A 24,162-nucleotide genomic window follows, 5' to 3' on the forward strand; every position below is an offset into this window, starting at 1 on the left:
TCTCAAAGTAGCACTATGTTTTGTGATTTTTCATTTGTGTGTTTTTACAGTGAGCGAAAAAGGCACCTGGGTCTTTATCCACTGTTGTTTAGCCTCAGGTTTCCAAGCCTGTAACATACAGGCAAATCAGACCTTCTTACCATTTCAGTATGTGCTAACCTGAATCAGAGCATCCTGCCTCCAGCATATTGCTAAAATTCTGTATTTGCAATATATGGATTAAAAGTTGGGTGGAAAATGATGTATTTTGTGTGCACAACAGGCAAGTTTCCAATATAATTTTTTAATTTCAGAACTGAATTCCTTTTAGGAGGACAAATGGCTCTCCTGCATCTTTTCCCATAGTGACTTTTTAGCTGTGAATTGCATTACTGCACTAAAACTTCTGTCTTTTAGGAAGGCTGTCTTTTCTTTGACAGATCTATCTGTTCTATGTATTGTGTGCCCATTGCAGTGTCAGTTTTGACTGTGTGCTCTAGCACCATCCCAGCTGAGAATTAGCTCTTTCTTTTAGTGTCTCAAAAGAATTCTACACAGAGTTGCAATAGATGATTCTTGTGAAATGCAGGAGGTTTCCCTGCCCATGCAATCTTAGTCTTTGGTTTGACGAATAGAATACTCCATACCACTAGCGATTTGCAAGAAGGAAATAAACTTGCCTCGTTCTGCATGTACATTGCTTGCAGACCTGGCTTGTAGGTGAAGCTGGTGCTGCTAACACTTGTTAGTTAGCAACTTGCAAGAGTTGCCTACTTTGTGGAACTTACATGTTCCAGAACTTTTGCTTTTTGTGATTTAGTCTAATTGATTCTGGGAGAATGGTATGGAAAAAGGCTGGGAAGTAAATAAGTATGTTTACTTCAGAATTGCTTAATTGGCTATCGTGGTTTAACCATGGCTGGCAACTAAGCACCACGCAGCCGCTCGCTTACTCTCCCCCACCCCATGGGATGGGGGAGAGAACTGGGGGGGGGGGGGGAACCCAAACTCATGGGTTGAGATAAAAGACAGTTTAATAGGACAAAAAGGAAGAAAAATAGTAATAATGATAATAAAATGACAATAATAATACTAAAAGAATTAGAATGTACAGAACAAGTGATGCACAATGCAATTGCTTGCCACTTGCCGACCGATGACCAGTTAGTTCGCGAGCAGTGATCCGCACCTCCCGGGCAACTCCCCCCAGTTTATATACCGGGCATGACGTCATACGTTACGGAATATTTTGGGTCAGCTGTCCTGGCTGTGTCCCCTCCCAGTTTCTTGTGCCCCTCCAGCCTTCTTGCTGGCGGGGCATGAGAAGTTGAAGAATCCTTGACTTAGTATAAACACTACTTAGCAACAACTAAAAACATCAGTGTGTTATCAACATTATTCTCATACTAAATCCAAGACACAGCACTACACCAGCTACTAGGAAGGAAATTAACTATTCCAGCTGAAACCTGGACATTGGCATAGCTGTACCAGCAGAGTGCTTCAGGCAAGACCTGGTTCTAGGGAGCAGAACCTACTTCATCTGGAAGCTGCCGAATGACAGTATTCCTGAAAGCTGTACTCTAGCCCTTTAGCAAAGACAGGAATGGTAAGTGTTGTTGCACTCTGGGTACCTGATCTAGCAGTGGACAAAATATAACCAATTTTTTACTAACTGTGTAAGAAGCGGTGTTGTATAAGCAGAAACGGAGGACTTCCAAACATTCAAAACTTTCATGTTAGATCACTGTCTATGTCTTTTAGTTTTATAAGCTGTTTAATTTGTCCATCAGGGAGGCTAGCTGATGCAAACAAACTCCATTTATATACAGTATGGTAAATAGAAAGAATAGGCCTGACAATTATCTGTAGTGCTGAGGGTTATCCTAATACAGCCTGTTCCATAGAGACTGACACCTTTAGCAGCAAGCAAACTGACCAGTGTAGTAAAGACCTATGACTCTGTTTTTCTTCCTCTTCCCTTTACTTTTAATACTTCTCTGTATTAAAACTATGTATTTCCAGCATTGTTTATGAACTATATAGTCATATAGGTCAACTCTTCCATAGTGAAGCTCTGGGGTATGCATTGATCAAAAGTCGTTTTGAGCTTTGTGGAGTAGGGAGGGAGTTTGTAAGAGGATACAAGGTAGGATTACAGTTTTGGCTTTATCATAACTTTAGCTGAGTAATTTAAATTCTTGGTAGTTTTTTCCCCATCTCCTAAATAAGAATAAATAAGTTTAATCAAGCCATGTTTAAGGCCGTTAAGTAGTATGTGTAGAAACACTGGAATACGGGGTTCTATTGATTTACTTCTGGAGAAATCAGGTTTGTGCTATTTTTCATCTCCATGCAAGAATAGCAGGTCCTAGTTTCTGAGTAGTTTGGAATCCTGTCCTTTGGAAATTGTCGATGCATTCTTCTGTTGCTATGTCAGTGTTGCCATGTGCCAATTTCCTAATCTCCTATGCAGGACAAAATGAGTGGGAACTACTTAAGAGTTCTACTATTTTGCTTTCTATCAGTAGTTGGGAGGCCGCTGTTTGAAAGCTCTGTCAGTCTCCATCAAAAGCAGCTGGGCCTCAGGAAATCAAAATTTTTCCTGTGTATTTGCACAAGTCTCAGACTGCAAAAGAAAGACCCATCTCCAGGCCCCAGAAAACCTTGTTCGAATACAATTCTGCATGTAAATCAGCTGCAAATCCCCTTCCAGTTACAGCAGCCATCAAGCAATCTTGCAGGACACAAGGAAGAAAATAACCTGTAGCTTGACTGGGGGAAATCCTGGTAGATAGTTGTTGTATTTTAGTATATCATTTGGTACAGAATTCCTGTCTGTAAGGCTAGTGCTAAGAAACACACTGCTGCCCTAGAGGTGAGAAAGTTCAGCTTTGTCCATCAGGGTAAATGAAAGAGCGGGGCCATGTGGCTGAAAGGCAGGTTTGTGAGACAAGACTGGGAGAGCTGTTGCATGTCTGGGTTGTGGATTAAATTGCATTAGAAGTAAGGCGCTCTGAAAAGGTGCATTTGAAGGTCTATGGAAGTAGATGGAAAGAGTTGAGGGACTCTGTCCAAGAATTTTTTGACTCTTTAAACCCGCATTGTGACTGCTTATTCATTTTTGAAGTGTCAAATGAATTCCTTTGAGTTTCCTTTATTTCTGTTTTTTCTGGGTTTTTTTTCTGATTCAGGTGTAGGGATACTTAATTTGCTGTAAGTCGCAGAGTTTGTGTATCTGTGTCATGAATACTGTTCCCACTGTGATGTCTAATTTGTTTTTTAACAGTAGTCTAATTGTGTTTATTGTGTTCTGCTGTGTCTGAGAATTTGAAGATAAGGTATTTATTATACAGATAAATACAAATTATAAGTCAAAAGCATTGCATTATGGGTGCCTGTAGCCTTGGCCGCAGTTACTGTTTGGAGATGAGTGATTTACTGAGTTTTGGGCCCCAAAAGGAACTGAAGGAATAGGAAAGCCTTCACACTAGAGATGCTAAGCCTGTAAAGAGCTGTTAACATCTGCAAAAAATGGTTTAAAGTTGTGCTCAACTCTGGTGTGTAGCGTATTCTCGCAGTTCTCAGTGGTACATTTCTGCCCTGGGTTCCTTTTTTTGAAGTATCTAAGACTTCTACAGTCCATACTGCACCAAAGTTACAAAGTCTTTGTCAGCTGGTAAAGACCAAGAGCACTCTCCTGTGCTCTCGGTGGCTAGGTCGTTCCTCTCAGGCACTGAGGCGGTAAATAGCTCTTACCTGATACACTGAAGTAGGCAAAATTCCAGTGGGGAGGGTGATGACCTTTTTGCAGATGCAATAAAAGGTAAACATGGCTTAATTGTGATCCTTGTCTACAGTATATTTTAAGAATATCAGATACTGCTGAGGTGGTAAAACTCTCATTGTGTCAAAACACATTTGTATCAAATAGAGTAAATTGAATAAGTTTAGGCAGAAAAGTAGATCCAGTGTCCCCATTTGTGTATTTGGACTACTTCTGTGAACAAATACAATTATTAGCAACTGTATTGGATCACAGTGATGTATTAAGGTGACTAAAGCTGAGATAGGAGGAAACATTTGGTAGCGATAAATATAAACAGTGGTATCTGGAAGCACAGCAGCAGCTTTCTCCTGGTTAGTCAGGTCACTGAGATTTTTTATTTTTTTTAAGGGCTTCACCTGTGTCTCTTGCCTTTTTAATCAAAACTAAAATCTCATTAGAACTGGTTATAATCCATGGTTATTTAGGGGGGTTATTAGGGCTGCACAAGTTCAGTGTTGAACTTCCTCTTAGCAATGTAAAGGGCATCCTATTTTTCTTGTTTATTGTTCTAGCTGTTAGTTTTTCCTAGTGCAGGAAAAGAAGTCACAATACATGATTTTCTCAGTCTTTTTTTTTTTTTTTTTGTGGACTAGTAAATTGACTTGGATACTGTATGTATAGGACCTTTTAAAATTCAGGCAGTTGAAGCATTTAGGAAAAACAAGTTAAAATTGAAACTGCTAGAATGTCATGTGTATGTATCTCCTTGAATTGTTGTCCATTATAGCTGCTTATGCATCTGACCTTCTCAAGGGTCTTGCTTTGTTTCTGGTTTGCATGGTCTGCTGCAAAGTCCATTGTGAAGACTGGGTAGTTGATCCTCATCTGGAGGCTCTCTAAACGCTGCGCTGCCCTAGATTATTAGTGTGAAAGAAGAAATGGAGATGCCAGGAAACAGCACAAAAAGGCAAACTCCTGCAAAATCCTTCAGGACTCTGGGACTAAAAAATTCATCTGTGCTGCTACCATCTCGGTGTTTTTCCTGCAAAATTTCTTCAGAAATGCCTAGCTCTACTCTTTCAAAGGTCATGTGCTTGGGTTAGGATGAGGATTTTGGGGGTACTCACGTAGAAGAGGGTTTCCTTTAAGTTGTGCCTGCTTTTGTGCTGTAAAAGCTTTTTAACAGAGGCTAGAATTTATTTGTTGATGTAAAAAAGAATTCTGCTAAGGCTGGAACATTCTAAGATGATGAGTTTTAAATTTGGCTTCCCTTCTTTCTCATCTTGACAGCATTTGAAATGACTTTGTTTTTCCTTCCAAATAACAAATGATCCTTGTAACTGTGTAATTAACTATACCTTCCCTTCCCCTCCTTTTATGGAGTTTCTTTTCCAGTAGCACAACCCTGCCAGGAACGATACTAGATCGTGGTGCTGTTCTCGTCATCATCAGATCGTAGGCTGTTTTTGGTGTTCCTCCTCTGTAGTGCCAACGCTATGTCCAGTTCTCTCAGCTGCTTCAAGAAGCCCCGGTTTGGCAAGATGCATCGGTGTCTTGATACTTGCTCGATGGCATCCACTACTGTCATGTTCTTGTAAATCATCAGGTAAGCCAAGACCAATGTGGCTGACCGGCTGCGACCCATAGCACAGTGAACCAGAACCTTGTCTGCAGAAACAAAGAGAAATGATGCAGAGATGACACGGGGTAATTTCTTTCTTTGACAGTGAAGGTTGCTGTAGTGCCCTGCTCTGTTTGGTGGTTTGACTACCCTTACCAGCATTTTTGTAAGGCCCATCTTTTTACAGGTGAGCAAACTGAGGCTGTAAATCTTACTGTAGTAACTGAACACTATCTACATTGGAGATTACCCATTTAATCCTAAACCAGGTATCTTTGAATTTCTTTGTGAGCAAAGGTTGCAGAGAAGGCCTGGGGGTTGCAGCCTTGCATTAAGTAACATAGCAAGCCTCGCTGCAGCCTGATCTTACATGCCTCACAAGCAGCGTGTATGTAATTCTGTGTTTGGGCATAATGACCAAAGCACAAGAGTGTGGGAGGGTTTGGTATGGTATCAAACCATCTTTCCATGAGGATAAATGGGATGCATGGAGGTGCCTTTCTCAGTTCTACCACCTAGACACAAAAGCTAACTGAATTTGATTTTTTGTTGTTGCTGTTCTGACAATAATGTCCTTCTAGATTGCATCACTTTGTGCCCAAATACTTCATTTGTAAAATACAGCTAACAAGGCTTTTTTAAGGCTCAGTGATACTTTTGAGGGCAGGGGATAAGAAGGGCCATAGATAGGCATATAACCAGGGGGTAGAAAGAAACCACCTCTTAAACTGTAGAAAAGCTGCTTTAGAAATCTCTGGCTAGTCATCCTTACCCTGTTGCGTTGAATGAAAGTAACATTTTACCACCACCTCTCTCAGTGTTTTATATGATCATCTCCTTGCAGTGGTGGCCTGTCTCATATACTGTGAATGCAGAGTCTCTGCTAGTAGTTTTCATCTCTGAATAAATGTGCCTCAAGATTTAGCTTTGTGGCATTGCTTGGTTTAACTTGGGACTTCCAGAGGCAGAAAGTCCTTGGCTTCAGGTATTAGCAAGGATGTAAGCCAAAGTGGAACTTTCCCATTTGCTGTGTCTGGAGGAGGTGGAGGGAGAGAACAGTAAGTGGGTTCAGGTCTGATTGACAGGTTTTGAAACACTTCAAAAGATTTCCAAAAATGATTCAGAGCCCTTGAGGGGATCTCACAAAGGTTTGAACTGCTGAAGGAAGTTGATTTGGAGCACTCTCTCTAACACCCTGCTAAGCTGAATTGCCACAGGAAAAAAAAAAATCCTATCAGGGTCAATAATAGTTTATCTCTGTCAGCTATGCCTAGTGAGAAGTGTTGGGTGCAAAGCCATGGCTCCTGCCGATTAACTCCTTTGCTTCCAGGCACAAGAGAATGTCTTGGCACAAGTAGCATTGCTGTGTAATGGATGCATCAAGAACTGCCAACACTAGAGGATTAATGGTTACAGTCTGCATCCTAATCCCAGCAGATAGTCTTAGAGGCATCTTGGCAAAATTCCAGTCTCTGATAACTAAAAGTGCCTCTTCCTCTCCTGGAAAATGATAATCCTTCTGTTATTACCGCAAATATTTGAAACGGATGAAAACTCTCATTTGTTCAGCCCTTCATGCTTCTTTCTGAAGCTTCCCGCCTTGTAAATGGGTTGCTGTTGAGATGATAAAATACATGATAGGACAAGGAAGGCTTTGCTTTGTGTGGGTGGCAAATGCAGCGGATCTAGGAGAAAATGTACAGTTTTATATTGTGTTAACAAAGGCAAAAAATGGCCGTACAAATTTCTGGAATGTCCCCTGGTTGTAGGAAAATGAAGTCTGTCCTTTCCTGTATGTGAATATTCAAGATCTGACTGCCTGTTACAGCAAAATGCTGGTACTATTCTGCAGAGCCACGTCCCTTCTGTACTATTTTGTAGTCTCCAGTTCTGACGTAAGGACCAATCTGAACACTCTTTCTCCAAGAGAGAGTCCGCTTTTGCAGTCTTTGATTCTGGCCACTTGTATCCTTCAAGGTGTGACTGAATATAAAATACCAGTGCACAGAGCCAGAAGTCTGCTGAGTGGTGACAGGTCCCTGAACAATTTTGGTCACTTGACTTGGGCTTGTGTTTCTTGAAAATCTGCCTAGATGCAGCACTCCCTTTCCAGAGTCAGATGGAGTGATGAATGTTGAGGTGTCTTTGGTCAAATGCCTTGGGTCTTTATATCTGTCTGATATGTTTCTTCTTATATTGCTTTTTTTATCTCTGTCTTTAGTGTATTTTTTTCCATTACATCTTCACATGAAAAGAAAATGCTATTCCCCTCTACTTTACATTCTGAGCAACTAAGACACCAAGGGAATGAGTACTAAATCTGTAGCATAGTAGGAAACTTAAAAACCTCTTAAAATAGTGTCTGCCTTTCAGGTTAATCAGGCCTCGCTGATACAAATTTTAAGCTGTCCTATGGTCTGAATTGCATGTTTTGGGAAATGTTTATGCACAGCTGAATGATAGCATGCATAATTGAACAGTTCGAGTTTGCCTCTAAAACTTACTCTTATAACTGAGCTGCTTTCACTGTTCTTAAGTCCATCTGCCCATGCTTAATTTAAACTCTGCGAATACTGTTCTGATCAGGGAGTTTCTTCACCATCACAAAGATTTTGAAGGCCAAGTCAGAATTACTGCATTAGGACTGTGTTTTGACAGCATCCAAATTGCCAAGCTTTCTGGCCTGTTGCAGAAGAGAGAGGCTTCTTCATTTGCATGACAACTTGTTTCAACAACATTGACTATTGAGCATCTTCCCAGCAAAAAAACATTGTATAAAGACATCTATTCAATGAATTTGATCACTTGGCTGGCTGAACGTCACACCCCAAACAATGTGATACAGCCATTAATACATACATTCCGGTCACAAGAGTTGCAATTTTTTTTCTTTTTCCCCTTTTCCCACTCTTCGCATTTGCTCAGTTCTAATGCCAAGTCGCAAATGAATGTAATTGTGTTACTGGTTAGAAGTATTTAGCACCATATACTGAAGTCCCATGTTATTACCACTGGAGGTAGATACTTGGTTACTTACTATAAAATTCTGTTTAGGAATCTGGATGCTATTTGTCAGTCAGGAACATGCACACAAATAGTCCTTTCATTAGGCACTTGAAATACAGACCACCTTTCTACACTAGATGTGCATTCACAAATAATGCATTTGTGTTGTTGGAGGAAAGCACTAGTTACTTGCCTCTAGTCTTTTCTCCTGTAAGAGACATGAATCTATTCTTTAGCTTCTGGAGTCATTCTGTTCTGTAAATGTGTATCGGAAAGCTATTGTCATGCATTCAACCTCAATGTCTTCGTGGGCCATGCATATGTGCCTTTATGCCTGTTTTTGGCTGGGATAGGAGATGTACATTTAGTGTATTTCTCCCTCATGAGAAAGTTAAGAGCTTGCTCTTTTTCTTCATGAGTATTACAGTAACTCTTTATTTTATTGGTCTCTAGTGATAGAGATCTCTAACTGATCTCTTCTTTATTGATCAGAAGAGATCCTAGCTATTTTGTTTAAAAACCATGTGAATGTGGCAGGCAGTACACAGCTACAGAAATGATTGCAGTTGGTAGTATCTACTTAAGTACAGATTTTTTTTGTTTTGTAGAAGTTCATCCAGTCATTCTTTGATTTGCTCTTGTGTTTCAGTGCTGGACTGGTGCTTGATACTGTCTCAGAACTTCCTGGACTTTGATGTGGTTTTGAAACAAAAAGGTTAATGCTTCCCCTCCCCCCCCCGCCCCCATCCTTCCCTGCCCCAGTATTTATTGGGATGCAAGGGGTTTTTTTCTAGCCTTTGCTGCTTCCCTTGTGCTTGTTTCTTTACCTCAGTGCAACAGACAAAGATCTTACAGGAATGGGAGGGTGGTGGGAGTGAGGAAGTCTGCATTTCTTATTTCAGCTCCTCCAGTCTGATACTGACCTCTGGCCTCCAGCCATGGCTAGACACAGGTGCGTGTTAGTTATCCACTCCTTCCCAAAGGCAGTGCTTCAGACATACTTTTTTGAAATGCCAGGTACCTTTCTTCACAAGCAAGTAAGCTCCTGAAGCAGTTTCTCCTGCTATTAGGACTTTGATTTTTAAAACTGAACTGCTTTCACGACTTTCTCCTGAACAACGGAAGAGACTGTCACTGTAGACTGTACTTGCTGAGAAGGTAAAATTGTGAAGACCTGGCTGGCTACTGGGGGCAAGCCAGGTAGTAGCTGGCTACAGCTGAGCGAAACAGCCAAGAAGAGAAGCTGACATGAGGCTAGAAACTTGGTATGTGACCCTCTGATATTAAGGTCTTCGTAGGTCAGCAGGAAAGTAAGTCTTAAGTTTCTCAGCTGGTTTCTGGTAAAATATCCTGTAGAGATTTGGGGGGGGGGGGGGGGGGGAAGGGTTTGGGGAAAGAGTAGGAGTAATATTGAAAGCCAGTGTGAGGCCTAGGCTGTAGCATTTCATATCAGTGTAAAGCTTTCTGATAGAACTGCTGGAGGTCAGCAAATAATGAATTGTAGTAATCAAGCTGAGAAATTACAGAGGCTTAGTGAAATGTTTCTAGATCTCTGCTGTCAGAGTTGTTTGGTCCCCTGCTACTTGGAAGATGGCAGAGAGATAAATCTGTTACAGCTTGGGGTAGATCTGATGGCCAGGTAGGAAGCTGGGTTTTGTATTTGTAGAGTTAAGCTAATGCTGCAGAGCATGAAGCTGTGGAGTGACAGCCTGGAATCTCTGCAGAGCACTCATGTTCCACTCCCACTGCTATGCAACCAATAGTCATTAAACCTTTCTTAATAGGGACTACTTTGAGGAAAAGACAGCTAATTCATTGAACCTATGCAATGTCTAATTGTCTCTGATGTGTTTATGAAGGAGTCAAAGCAACAACAAAAAAACCTCTATCAGAAGACCTTAATGCAAGCTGTGATGTGGACTTTTGTCAAAGTGCTTGGTAAGGGGCTCTTGAGCTGGTACTAGCTCTGCAGTGAGAAGGGTCCTAGTTATGTCACTGCCTTCTCTTAAACTAGTTCCCTGCTACTAGTTTTATATTCTCTGTTAAACTGTATTGGACTTGTTTAATTCCCACAAGGTTGAATGCAGTGGAACTATGCTTATAATCAGATGGAGTAAAGACTGTACTGTTCTTAACCATTTTCAGCACCCTCCTTACTTCTTTCATCCTGAAGCGCATTATCAATGAATTTAGAAGCTGAATAAAAGAACTGGCTGAGCTTGAAAGTGGGGAGATCATCTGCTTCCACTCCATGGTACTCCACAGTCATGTCGTGATAATATCCTGGTCCTGTGTCCACATTCCGCTGACCATGGGCCGCGTTCAGGATGTGGGTGAAGCCTGCCTTCTCAAGGCTGTAGCGATCTAACGCAGTTTTCCTGTTAAAACAAGAGCTGTCATGTAAGTAAAGAAGCTTCTTACCCAGCAAGCCAGAAAAGAAAAAAAAAAAAAAAATCTCTGTTTTGGTATGTTCTAAATGTTAATGAAACTGATAATGCTTCAAAAACGCATCATTTACTGTTGTAAAGATCTTAAGATATTGTCATTCAGAGTGAATCATCCTTCTGGAGTTCATAACTATCTCTCCCAGGTCCTTAGAGCATCTTAAAAATGAATTTATTTTCCTGGCACCTTTGTAATGTAGGCAATTCTGGCTTCTATCCATCTTGTACAAGAAGAAACTTGGATACAGAAAGAAATAGAATGAATTATTTAAAGCCATAAAAGCAAATCAGTGGCAGAACTTGAAATAGGACCCATGAATGGTGCTTTCCCCTTCTGTCCCATCAATTGATATTGCAGAACTAATAAAAGAGTCAGTGATATGTGAGTAGTAAGATCATCTGGGATTCAAAAAGAAGCTCTTCATCCCTAAAAGAAGTTACTGAGTTTTTTCTCCATTTCTATTTTAAAAAATAAAAATAATTTTAAAAATCACCCTTCTGTGGTCACAACTCCCTATCGAGTTTCCTTTTACTGTCATGTTTGGTTAAACCAGAGGTCTAAAGCAAAAAGAACTAGATACGGAAATTGGATATTAGCCTTCAGTGAAAGCTGAAAGTCATATATTTAGCCCAATATTCTAATTTATTCTTGTCCTCTTTTCCCTTGGACAAGGGAAGTCAGATAGAAGAGGAAATCCTAGATTTTTGTGTGCCCAATACCCACTCTAAGTGCTTGCCACCAGCCTGAAATTCCTCAAAAAGTGTAGAGTTTGTGGACAGGCATGTAATAACTTTTTTGTTCCATTACAGAAAGCTTTTGATTTTGGAAAGTTTTGTTCTGGAAAAGCTGTCAAGTTTCATTAGTGCCTAGGAAGACTACTGAGCTTTTTACAAAAAATTGCATAGGCTTTATTCTGTTAATATATTTTCACATAACTACTTCTGCCATAAACGAATTAGCACAGGACGTGAAACAGCTTTTTCCAACGAAAAGTACCTCTCTCCATGAATGTTTCCTGAACTTTTCAATGTGTAAATGCAGCTGCTGTCACACAGGACGTTGTGGTGGGCTACCGGAATAGCTTGAAGTTGAGTCCATCTTCCCAGCCTCTGTCAAAGTCAAAATCCCTCTTTGAGCAGCCAAGAACCTAGTGATTAGAGCATTTAACTGGGATATGGACACTGAAGGTCTTACCTATGCTCACTCTTATTTAAATTAAGCTTATGATAATTGGCTGTTCCTGAGTAGGTATTCCTCCCTGCAGAAATTCCTTTCTGGACAGGAATGATAATGTCTCGACCCTACTGGCATTTTTGCCATGAAATAATGTCGTAAGTCCCCAATGTGATGATTTAAAAAGTAAATAATAACTCCAGTTAATGTGGTGATGCCTGCCTAAGCTCAGTAGACTCTGGAGGACAGAAGCAGCAGCATCTTCCTGCTAGTGCTGTGACTTGCCACCTTCACCTCAGGTTAAATAACGCTCACTCCTTCCCTTTGTATTCTTGTTGCAGTGATTGACCTAGAAAGACTGTTCTTTTTCTCCCTCCTTTTAGGAGGTTGTGCCTTTGGATTCTCTTCAGGTGCATATGCTCTATACACTTTGCCAGCAAAGGCACTTCAGTTCTGGAGTATAAGGATGGCCAGTACTTAAACAGATAAATGCCCTGGCTGAAGAGTAAAGGTGCAGAGAATAACTACTACTCTTGGTTTTGATGTGCTTGAGGTGAACTACAGATTCTGCTTCCAAATTAAGTCTTATTTTGTTTTGCCTCCCTGATGCTGGCATAGAGAAAATATGTTTTCTGTTCACCAGACTTGGTTCAAAGCATGTATCCAACAAACCACGAAAGACTGATGGTTTCAGGTCAGAGATCTGTGCTCAGCTAGAACCCCTGGAAGTGGAGACCTACATGCTGAATAGTAAGTAGGACTGCAGTGTAGTGAGTCAGTGGAAAAACAAAGGTTTTAATGGATTGTAGATACTACCAAACTTTGGCTTCTGCAAGCACTGCTCAGGCTAATGAATAGCATTTGAATTAAATGATGAAGTTGTTCCGAGTAAGGACAATGTCAAACAATAGGTCGCATGACAATCATTAACATTTGACACTTTCATCTGAAATCCAGTTTTCCTGTTTCCTTGATTAAGTTCTCAGGAGATTGCCTTTCGACACAGTGGGTGCAACTAATGCATTTGTTTCTGATGGTCGCACTTACAGTGTTGTTCTATGTCTTAGGATCTCATTTTTAAGTGTTCTGTGGCCCCGGTGTTTCAATAGGTATTCAGAAAGAAGGGATACTCTCTTTCACTAACTGCATAAGCAGTCGGCTCAGTCTGGTCAAGCTCCTGGGAACTTGCCCCTCCACCTCCCAGTCTTGCTGCAGCTGCATACTGTGAATTTGGGGACTGGGGTGGAATTAATCCTCCTCCTTTTTATTTAATCAATTAAAGGCAAGGCAGTTAGGTGTTCATTTTGCATCAGAATTTGCATTAGCCATCATTTTGCCCTTGGCCTGTTGGAGTTTGGGAATATGCACATTGTTGCTCTGTTAGCTCCCTCTGTTTCCCGTGGCTTGGGCTGGAAATGGAATCAGAAGCAGCAATGGACCAAGTTTGAATGCTGTTGCAAAAAGCCCATTGTAAATGCTCAGATGTAACTAAATCATCTTCTGTGCAATCTTTTTTTTTTTTTTTTTTTTTTTTTTTTAATGTACCAAGGAAATACTTAGGGGGTTATCTACTCCACTGTTTTTGGCACTGAAGAATTTATACTCTTTTTTTCCTCAATGCTTGGGATAGGCTGATTTTAAAATGTCATCTGCTTTTTAATTGCGCTTGATATGTAAACTGATTCAGCAATATCCTTTTGGACTGAATGTAATCTTGCCCAGTATAATCTTTTTCTTTATGATATGGATGCACATTTTCTTCTTTCTACTGACATTGCTAATCTAGAAAACTTCCAGAAAACGAATGCTCAGTGTTGAGCACTCAAATCTGTTAAGATCTCCACATTTTCACTGGAATAGATATTCAGATTGTGCTGCGTGTAGGTGTTGTAGAACCTGTTAGTTGAACCAAGACCTAAAACATTTGCCCTGGCTAAGTGGAGCAGGGTCAATGTAGGTCCTGTGGGTATGGGGCTTGTGCATCTGCAGGTTGACCTATCGCATGTAATTTGTAAAGAGGATGTCGGGTACCTTTCTTCCAGCAGATACCCTCGACAATATTATCTATGGAAAGCTTTTTCTAAGGTTTCTAATATGTAATGTTGTGTAGAGATCTGAGGAAACAGTTGTACAAAATAGTGTTCACAGGACTGCAAGAGGTGCCTGCCTTGGGCTTTAGAATCTGCATCTCTTGAAGAAAGCTGAAGTGACACTCTTTTTCAAGAGCAAGAGTGCTTGGTTTCAAACTTGATATGGAGATTAGGAAGCACTTATAGTCTTTTTCCTTTCTCTCCATCCCCCCAGTCTTGCACTTTCTAATTATGTTTTCATAAAAGATATCTCTACTGTTCTTTCTAAAATTCTGCTCTTTTTTTTTCTTGTAAAACCTTTCCCCAAAAGCTAGGCAAACAGCCCAGTTGGACCACCACTTGTCATACTGACCCAGGTTTGTCTGCTTTTTCACTCCCATCAGCTGTCTTTTTATCTTGCCCATTGATCATAAATGCTATTGGCAGGGACGGCCTGTGCTGAGACTCTGACACTGCCATAATATAGGCAGTTAAACTTGAGGTCATGCTGTGTCTGCAGCATGTTGATTGCCAGTTAACAGAGAGCAAGAAACAGGCTGTTAAGCCCTCATATAGGGGGACCCATATGCTTGGAAATGGAAATGTTACTGTGCCCCTTGACATGTTTGCTTGGACTGGCTTTAGCCATCAGTGAACTCCGGCTTCGTGTGAAGGACTGGCGTGCTTTCCAACCTCAGCTGAATCTATAGTGTAGATGCCACTGTGGAAGCATCCTTCATTATCTGTTTACTTTAATCAGAGCCTAATTTTTTTTTGTGTTTCATCCTGCATGATACTCCTGGTTACACCCCAAGGAGGGGGAATGCTTTTGGTCTTCCTTGCAGTTTTGCCATGCCTGAGGTATCAGTATTTTAGATGAAAGGAAGGAATAAATCAGGCATAAATATCTGATTGGTTGAGGTGACTAATAGCATAGGATCATTCAGGGGTATATGAATCATACACCTTATTGGAGGATTTATAACTCTATTTCTAATTGACTTGCAGCTAGAAATGGCACAGATTTTTTTTCCCTTGCAATTGGCTCACTACCAGAGTTTAATAGTCAAGCTAACAATATTCCTCTTTTTCCTTCTTCGGGTGCTGCTATTTCCTAATAAATTGCAATTAATATTTCCATTTTTGTGATTATGGTTGAATTTTAAGTAGCCATTGTAGAGTTTGCTACAAATGCCAGTGCAGGTGAAGCCATAAGCATTTGACTACTCTTGCAATTGTTTTCATTTTGTATATCTCCACCATCTGTGCTATTAGCACTTGATTTGCTTTTATGTGGTGCAACTGTGGTCTCCAGTGTCTGCCTTGAATGTGTTCCTATGCAGAGAAGGTGAAGTGTGGCACTGGGAGATAACGGTGAAAATTTCAGTATAATTCAGTTTAGTAAGAGACGAACTGGGCAGATTGGTCCCATGTAAAAACTCATCAGCTCTTCAATTCAGAGCACATAAACATATGCTAAAAGTTAAGCATACCCAGAAGTCCTTCTCTCTATAGCAAAGCATGTTAAGCAAAAGCTCAGTGATTTGCTGAATCAGACCCTGCATTTACTGTAGGACAGATGGACTCATAAACATGTTTTTAAAGTTCTGAGGCAAGGGGGAGTACTTTGATATGGGAATGCCACCTAAATAGTGAAAATTGGAGATAAAATCACTTTCACATAGGGATATATTGCTAATAACAGACTATCACCAAGAGGGAGAACTGACCCAAACAAAAATGTCATCCATTTTCAGATGGTTCCCAAAAGACTATTTACATCTCTTGGGTTGTGTAAGGGCAAGTCAAGGGCTTGTCCAAGAATTCAACTGTGTTTTAAAGCTAAGATTCATAGGATTAGAAGCAAGTGCTGCAGCAAACTCTGCCTTCTTCTGGAAGCAACAATGTAAGTAGTTATAACGTGAAAGAAAATCTTTCCTTTCAAGTTGCTGTCTCCAGTGTACCAAATCCCTTCTCTCTCTTTTCAAAAATACTGTCATAACAAGCTTTAGTCCCAGCTGCTTTCATCAGGAAGATGCCCAAACCAGTGGAGTTGGAAGAGAGGGAAAAACAACTTGCAGGCACTGCAGCCTGCACCTCCACATCAAGTATTAAGTATATTAAAAGCCGCTAACAAAGGGAAGAGAAGGCGGCTCATGATGAAAACCCAAGTGCATCTAAAGGAAGGGAAGTAATCCTCCAAAATGCCTCATGAGGGTGTGGGCAGAGCAGCTCCCTCCACAGGTAAGTCAGCCCCTTATAGCTGGTACTGGTCAACCAGACGACTGGTATGCTTATAAGCTCCAAGTAGAGCCAAGTCTCTTAAGCTTCATGCGAAGGTTGAGCAATGCAAACATGTTTCAGTATAGACTGTTAAAGCCACAGTGACGTGACCCAGATTGACAAAACACAAGGAAATCTGAGGCAACATGTTACTAGAAGAGGAATTGTCTCTCTCAAACTTTTCCATTTTCTTCAACGCTGAAGGAAAGCTCGATGCAGGATGATAATTTACCAGATGGTCAGTGTCAGAAAGAAGCTTCCTGAATATAGGCAATACTGACACTTTCTTAAGAAAATCTGGCAGTTCTCCCTCCTGAGGAGACATGTTGAGAATTTCCAATAATACTGACCCAATTTCCTTTGGTAACTCCAGCACTGAATCTAGAGATAGTGTAGCATTGTATCCCCTTTTCCTTCTGAGGTGTTGCTCCATTTCTGTGGATACCTCCTGTTCAGTGTGAATTAGAAGAATTTTTAGGTACCACTGAAAATACGGAACAGGATCTTCATCATATGTGGTAGAAAAAGATTTAGTAGTCCATTTTGCTCTAGCCCAAAATGGTGGATGTTGGTTTTGTAAGTGATACAACCTAGATACAGAAAATGCCTCTCTGCTTTCTGTACAGCAAAGGCATCAAACACATGTGATGTTGTCAGTCAGTTCCTGGTCTTGACTTCAGTCACTCACCAAGTGTTAGAAATCACCTATAGACAGAGAGGTTGTTGTGTGGGGAAGTGTTACTTGTCTTGGAAACCGTTGCTGCTTTAAGAGGTTTATGGTCCAGTGTTACAGATCCGATTTTCTGGATTGTTAAACTGCTGTTACAATTGGCAGATTCTTATACTAACAGAGTTGAAACTATGTCCTCAAGAGTGTTGTTATAATCTAAATCTGCATACACTCCTATTTTTGTATGATTAATACTGGTGTAGATGCTAGGAGTTCGTAATGCTATTTGCTACCATGAGTGAGTCCCATCTGTTTTCTTCTAGATCAGTTTAAATTGTCTTTCTACTTAGTCACTTGGAAAAAGCCATACTGTATTGTTTTTCTGGAGAAAGGGAAGAGGAGAGAATGAGTTTTAGTTAAGCATTATTTAAAGTTTAGTTATATATTTTAATGATCATACACTCCAATCTGTAGGTTTGAGTTACTCATGTGTCTTGTTAAACCTTACCTGTGTTAGTTCTCAAGACCATAAGCCCTGGGGCTCTAGTGGGACAAGCACAGACCATAGCTTTCTTGAAGAACAAGCTCAGTTCAGCTGCATATCCAGAAAATTATTTTTCATATTTAACCTGTAAGGAGTTAGACTCCAGAAGACTTCTACTCCTCTGGGAGTTATTTGAGAACACAGAGACACCTGAAATTTTGATCAGGCCTTAAATCCTAATGAGAGCTAGAGGGTGGTTAAGAGGAAAGCCAAATCTTGGGAGGCCTTTGTCTTCAGCTAAAATATTGTTTGAAATTCAGAAATGTGGGACCATGAACATCATCTCAGGTAATAAGGTGATCACTGAAGAGCCACAAGAAGAAACTACAAGCTGCATAACTGGCAGAGATTTTCCATGTGATTGCAGTGAACCAAGCAGGCTTGGGATCAGCCAGTAAAACTGCCCATGCAAGTAACCTGGTGACCAGTGAAAGAAAGGAGCAAGACAAAGCTGCTTTCTGTCCCTTTAGACTGCTTCTGGATGTGAGGAGGATACAGGCAAGCACTAATCCTGGTAGCAGATGAATCAAAATCTTGGCAAAGCATGTTTTATTCCTATCACTGGGCTGTCTCCTACAAGTTCCAGTGTCTGGTCTTTAAAAGTCCTTGGAACTTGCTGGAGGAAAATTTCAATTGGAGCTGAACACAGCATGTTATATTTTGAGGCTTTGATTATTCTGGGTCTGACAGGCTCATGGAGATTTCATTGCCTCTGGGCAACATCTGCAGCAAAGCCTTGTAACAAAAGGATTGAGTGGCCTCACAGGGCTCCTTGATAGCCTGTATTGCATTAGAAGGAAGATGTGGTTACGTAGTCTGGGTAATTAATTAGCATTTCCATAAACAGTCACAAGTCCTGTTAACCTTGTAAATGCAGGAGGCAGGAATGAAGCACAGATGTGAAGGCTCTGAAGATAAACTCTGCATGTGTGTGTTCAGTTGATTTTGTTGATGAGCTCCACTAAATTCTTTCAAGATCAACCTTAATTTAGCATGGCTAAGGATGCAAATACACCCAACATCTGTTCACGTCTCCATGGCAGCTCTTTGGCGACCAGTGCTACAGCAAGATCTTAAAATAAAATACAAAAAACCCTGCCACACTGAAGGGGGAAACTGTTGGTCAGAAGTAGGATGTGGAGCTGGCTGAGGAAAGATACAGAGGTCCCTGGACTTTGCCTGCTTCAAATCAAATTTTAGTTCTGGTAATGAAAGCTGCATCTTGCCTGCAGACCAGTTCTCGTCTCAGATTTTCTGCTACTGGATGTCAAGTTTGCCCTTATCTGGCTGACAATAGTCATTCTTTTTCAGGGAGCCCCATTTTCTGGTGAAGTTTTACTTCTGTTCACCCCCCCACCTGCTCCTCACTTCTTTATCCTTCTCCATTGGCTTTCTCATTCTTTTGTCCCAGTCGTGTGGGGGACTTGTTTCCCCTTGAAGCACCGTTGCTTTTCCTCCTGACTTAAGACGGGTCCCCTGCAGAAATATAGTGCCCAGCGTAAGTGGGTGTAGCTCTGAGTACCTCTCAAGAAGCTTGTTTTTCTGTTCCTCTGGTTAGTTTGTACTAAGTGCAGGTGTGTGTTGTATTCAGAGTTGCACCTTCTAGTATTTATTAAATTACAAGGTGTAACAAGCCACTGCTACAGGAAAAATTACAGGAAGGAGTCAGTGTCTGGTGTCCTGGGCTTAGAGACTGACTGTCCAAAGATCTGTTGTCTCGTTAGATCCCTTTGCTTAGAGGGCAGAGCCGTAGCTTCATCACAGAGGTAAGAGGGAAATTCTTCTAAGAGCTTCATTCAGAATAATTCTGCTGGTGATTCTGAACGAGGAAGTAGGAAATAAATGCCAGAAGAGGCTGTTCTTTACACTGAATCTTTAGTTAGAAATATCTAACAAGAGGGGCAGGGTAGGATGAGGGGAGGACAACTCAACCCCCTTTTCCTTTGTTCCTGAGTCATTTGGCCAGGCTCTTCCCATGGCTTAAATTTTTTTTTTTGGGGGGGGGGGGGTCCTGTCTCTAAAAGTGGGAGCCCTGGCTTGGTTAAAGCCCAGAACTGTTGTGTGTCTTTCTGTTGCCTCTGGCGCCACAGAAGTAATTGGTCGATGATATTAGGAGTCTTGTAACTTTCAAGGCTGTATATCTTTCCTCTTTTATAAGCTGGCAACAGATGAATTTTAGGACCTTTTAAAAAATTATTGAGAACTTTGGAGCCAGTGGGGCTCCTGCTTGTGCCTTACAGTGATGATGTAAAATAAATGTCATGTTAGTGCAGGGTGTAGAGGGAAATGGGAAGTGGACCAATAATGCCTAAGGGGTAAGAAAAGCTGTCTTGCTCTGCTCAGGGTTTGGGTTGGGGGATTTTCTGATGGCATGTCTCCCTGCTGCAGCAGTCGTCTCTGCTTGTCAGAATAGGCTGTTTCTGGTTTAGTCCTGTGCTCAGCAGAGCTAAGTCTGTTTTGTGGGTTTGGTTTTTTTCCAAATCACACTTGGTCTGATCAGTGAGACGCATCTCTGCAGCTTTGCTTTCCGCAGGGTTCTGTTTGTGTAATATCTTGAGCAATTTGGAAATGCAGAGTATTCCATGTACACAAGCACAGGCTTGGAAATGCAGAAATACCACTGCAAGTTGAGCTGTCTCTTCAGTCACTTTTCAAGAATTACATTTTAGGCTTAAACCAGCCTAAGCTGTGGTCCAACACATCTAAGACGTGCTCTTCTGTCAGTGTAACTGTGGAAGGACTTTCACGCAGAGATAAATGACAAATTACTCTTTGAAATGAGCCATTTAAAAATAGACCATGACTAGCTTCAACTTCTGCAGCCTACACTGGTGCCACAACTGCTCCTGTTACTCAGTCCTTGACAGTAGAGCCCGTCGCACTTACCCAGCACTTTCTTGAAGCAGCAGCAGCAACCAACACTGTGTGCTTCTATCTGTAAGGGCCATGCCAGGCTCTGATTGCTCTGTTTAACTCTGGCATCTGTCAGCAGGTCATCAAATCACATCATCACTGCTAAATACTAATGAATGGGTAGGAGGAGGAAAGAAACACCTTGCTCTGTTGGTGAGCTGTACTTAGAACGGCTTAGTCATCTCCTATGTAGAAGAGATGTACTATGTACACTTACTCATCTCCTATGTAGAGGTTGGGCCAGACTTCATTGACATGAGTGTACTTTGGGCATCCTTTCCAGAAGAGTCGCTCCAATTCAAATGCACCTGGGGTACAGTAATCCTCATCAGGATCTACTTTGATTGCTGTGTATGCATTTTTCTTCCCAGCGCTCAAACATGCTGATGACATCTTGTCCATGGAGTAGTGCGCTCCGGACACGCAAGAAACTGGAATGTGATCAAAACAGAACGTTAACCTGAGGAAGCACAAAGCAAGCGACTTCTGCTCCGGCTGTGGGACGCCGGGAGCAGCACTGGCTAGGTGTGATTGGGCTGGGCATGGTATGAGATGGATGTACTTGCTCTGTGGCAGACACAGACTCACACCTGGGTTTCTGCCTCCCCCGAACCAGGCAAGGAATACTTTGTTGGATGAGCTCACCAGGAATGGGAACAAAAGCCAAAGGTTTGTGATCACTGAAGGTTGGTCTCCGCTGGGAATTTGTTTCCTGGAAAATCCACTAGTAAGAATTTGGTAGGTCTAGCAGCCTGATCCAAGCGATCTAGAGCAGCTAGGGGAACTGAGTAGGGGAAATTTAAGATGTTTCTTTATCGTTAATTGTGAATCTCCTAAAGGCTTCTCCTTTATGTGATTTTCAGCAACACAGGGAGATTAAATGTGTCCATTCAGGTGAATGCTGGGTGTACCTGTTCTACTCTTTCAAGATCTTAATGCAGCCCTGCACACTGAACCTCATAGGCTTTTTGCAGGAATGAGAGTTTCCCTTTTTGCAACACCACTGACTGATTAACAAAATATTTTTTAGCCAGGATGGGCTCAAGGACTTCCTTCTTTTCAGGTTCACTTTTTTTTTTTTTAATTTTACTTAGATGCATACATGCCAAGTCAGTAGGAAGAAGCACTGATGAACATAGAGAAGGGAGCAATGCAGTAATGTTATCCTGTAGCTAAAATCAGAGTATCATTAATGTTGCCAAAAACAACACCCTTTGCCTGGCCATGCTGTCAGAGCTGCGTTGCTCAGAACTGACAACCTTGATGTCCCGTGTGTTTGAGCTATCTGCTGGTATTGAATCCTTTGGTGTGGGCTTTACACATCTCTTGCAGCTCCAGATTCTCTCCTGCTTGCTGTGATTTCCTCAGCTGCTGGCCTGATTGAGGCTTTCCCCTGTAGAGTTTGCCTCCTCAGCTGTGGAGTCAACAGTTACAGCCCAGTTAGGTGGTCTCCCTCCTCCCCGCTTCCCCAAGGCTGTGCCTGACTTAGGAGCTGGGCACTGACCGCGTGAGCAGCGAGAGCTCAGAGGGCAGGCTGGAGTTTTCACAAAGCTGGTGAGTGAAGTTAAAGACCAGAGACTAACTTAAGTCTCGACACCTCCCCCATCCGTGTCTTTATGAAGATGCTGCCTTAGGACATGGCAAGTAACTATAGGTTTGCAAGAATATTCTTGTCTCTTGGACAGGTGGGTTTTTTGCATCCATGTTTAATTTTCCTAATCCCCTGCAGCTGAAGTATCTTGGGTAAAAGCCCAGTGAAATACATGTGATACAGAAACCCTTGCACCAGCAGCGACCCTACCCGCCGCTGCAGGTGCAGTACAGCTGCAAGAATGCAATGCTGTGCTCCTTAGCTCAGGTGTGGCACTGCACTGTCCTGCCGGAGAAGTCAGCTGGTATCCCCACGCATACAGTGTAGGGTGTGTTTAGGTCAAGGGTTTTTCAGATTGTTTTTTATTTTAATTTTTTGATTACTTGAAGAAAATTTTGCAGGGGGAGAGCTAAGGTACAGTACAGCCATGTATTCTCAGTAAAGAAGAAGAAACAAGGGAGTGATTGACAGTGATAAAGGTGTACATGAGAGCTGCTCAGTCCAAATTAACAGCACTGGAAACTGCACACTACCGGACAAATACTCATGTCATAGATCCAGGCACAATGTCAGAGAAGGATTGTTGTGAGGGACATGGGTGTTGTAATTTGTCCTTTGGTTTTCTTCCGTGGATTTGCACATTTCTGAAGGCAAAGCACGTTTTGTTCTGCAAGTTGTCAGCAGGAAGTTAAACCGCTTGTGCAGCTGAACTTTATGCTACAGCAAACCTCTAGGAACTAGAATTTGGGGCTGGCCACATGCCTGACCTCCTATTTACCCTGTTGCCAGTTAATCATCTTCCCCTCTTGTCCTCTGAAACAAGTTTCCCTTTTTTCCATGTTGCCAGCCTTCTGCTGCAGACTTTATCTGCTCCATCTCCCTGTTGGGTCTGTCTTGTTCCTCCTGCTGGACTCCCTGATGTCTCAGGGCAGCAGTTCCTCCTGTCTCTCATCCCCTTGAAGGGAGAAGTTGAACATTGCAGTTCCCTAGGAGACTCATAACAAGAAGAGGTGGAGTTGGGCTTGATCTTATGAAGTGTGCAAGTACAGCCTGCCAAAAATCCACCTTGCAGGCAACAAATCCTGTAGTGGCTCCCACAAATTTTTTGTGTTAGCTGCTGATGACGTTTGTGTCCTTTTAATTGCAAAAATCTGGCTAATGCCTTCATGCAGCTGTTGTAGAGCTCTCCTGAAAGCAGGATGACCATTTTTCACTGACATCCCATGTACCCATGGGGTTTGTTTCCTCAGTTTGGGCTCTTCTGTGCCTGTCAAGTTCTGTTTCTCCACAAAACTTGAAAAAGCCAAATGACTCCTGTTTTCCTACTCCAAAGCTAGGCAAGATTGCGGAGTCGGTTTTTGTTTGGCATGTGTACACCTTTGTTCAAAAATTGGCTTGCTTTCACTGGCAAGGGGATCTATCTTTCAGCCAAGCTTCCTAAAACATGATGATGATGTTTAGCTAAGTGGTCCTCTGTTGACATTTGTAAAGGGCTCTGAGAATTTCAGCTTCTAGCAAATTTACCTTGGGCTCGGTCTTGCGTCCCTCTGAGTAGCACCAAGTCCCATCTCTGTGCCCCCAGTAGCCATTCCTCAGGAGAGCCTTTTTCCTTCCCGTGCCAGAATTATGCTAATTCTATATGCAGACTCAACAGTCTAGATAATGTTAGACTGTCAGAGATACAAATCTAATACAGTCTGACTTTGGGAGTGAATAGGCGGTTATCTAGAATTTGATAAGAACTGCTATTTGTCTAGTAAGGAATTATCTTAACTGAGAGCCTGTTGCCTTGATGCTGAAGGACTGACTGTGCTTTTATTCACGGCTCCATAAAATGGGAGGGGAGGAAACAAAGGGAAGAAGAGAAAGCAATGTAATCAGTAATCACGCTTGGTGGCCACAGCACATTGATTTGTTACACCAATAGTCCTGCTCGTAGACTGCAGACCTCAAAACAGAGCAATTACATCTGCAAATGATCATTTGTGGTACTGTGATGCCGTCTCAGTTTGAAGCTTGGTTAGCACTCTGAAAGTTAGACCACTGCTGAGAAATATTCGTTTCTGTCTGTCCTGGGAAGCCATATGCTCCCTGAACTT

General features: G+C 41.8%; 1 protein-coding gene across 1 annotated transcript; it reads right to left on the reverse strand.

The window, feature by feature from the left end:
• Positions 1-5,168: 5,168 nt before the first annotated feature.
• Positions 5,169-20,874, reverse strand: DUSP29 (dual specificity phosphatase 29). Its single transcript, XM_050899288.1, has 3 exons — positions 20,690-20,874; positions 10,533-10,753; positions 5,169-5,416 (listed from the first exon to the last, which is right to left on the reverse strand). Exons 1-3 carry the CDS (start codon positions 20,872-20,874, stop codon positions 5,169-5,171), a joined length of 654 nt encoding a protein of 217 aa, XP_050755245.1.
• Positions 20,875-24,162: the final 3,288 nt, after the last annotated feature.

This window comes from Gymnogyps californianus, chromosome 6 (genome assembly GCF_018139145.2).
Source record: "Gymnogyps californianus isolate 813 chromosome 6, ASM1813914v2, whole genome shotgun sequence".
Lineage (NCBI taxonomy): Eukaryota > Metazoa > Chordata > Aves > Accipitriformes > Cathartidae > Gymnogyps > Gymnogyps californianus.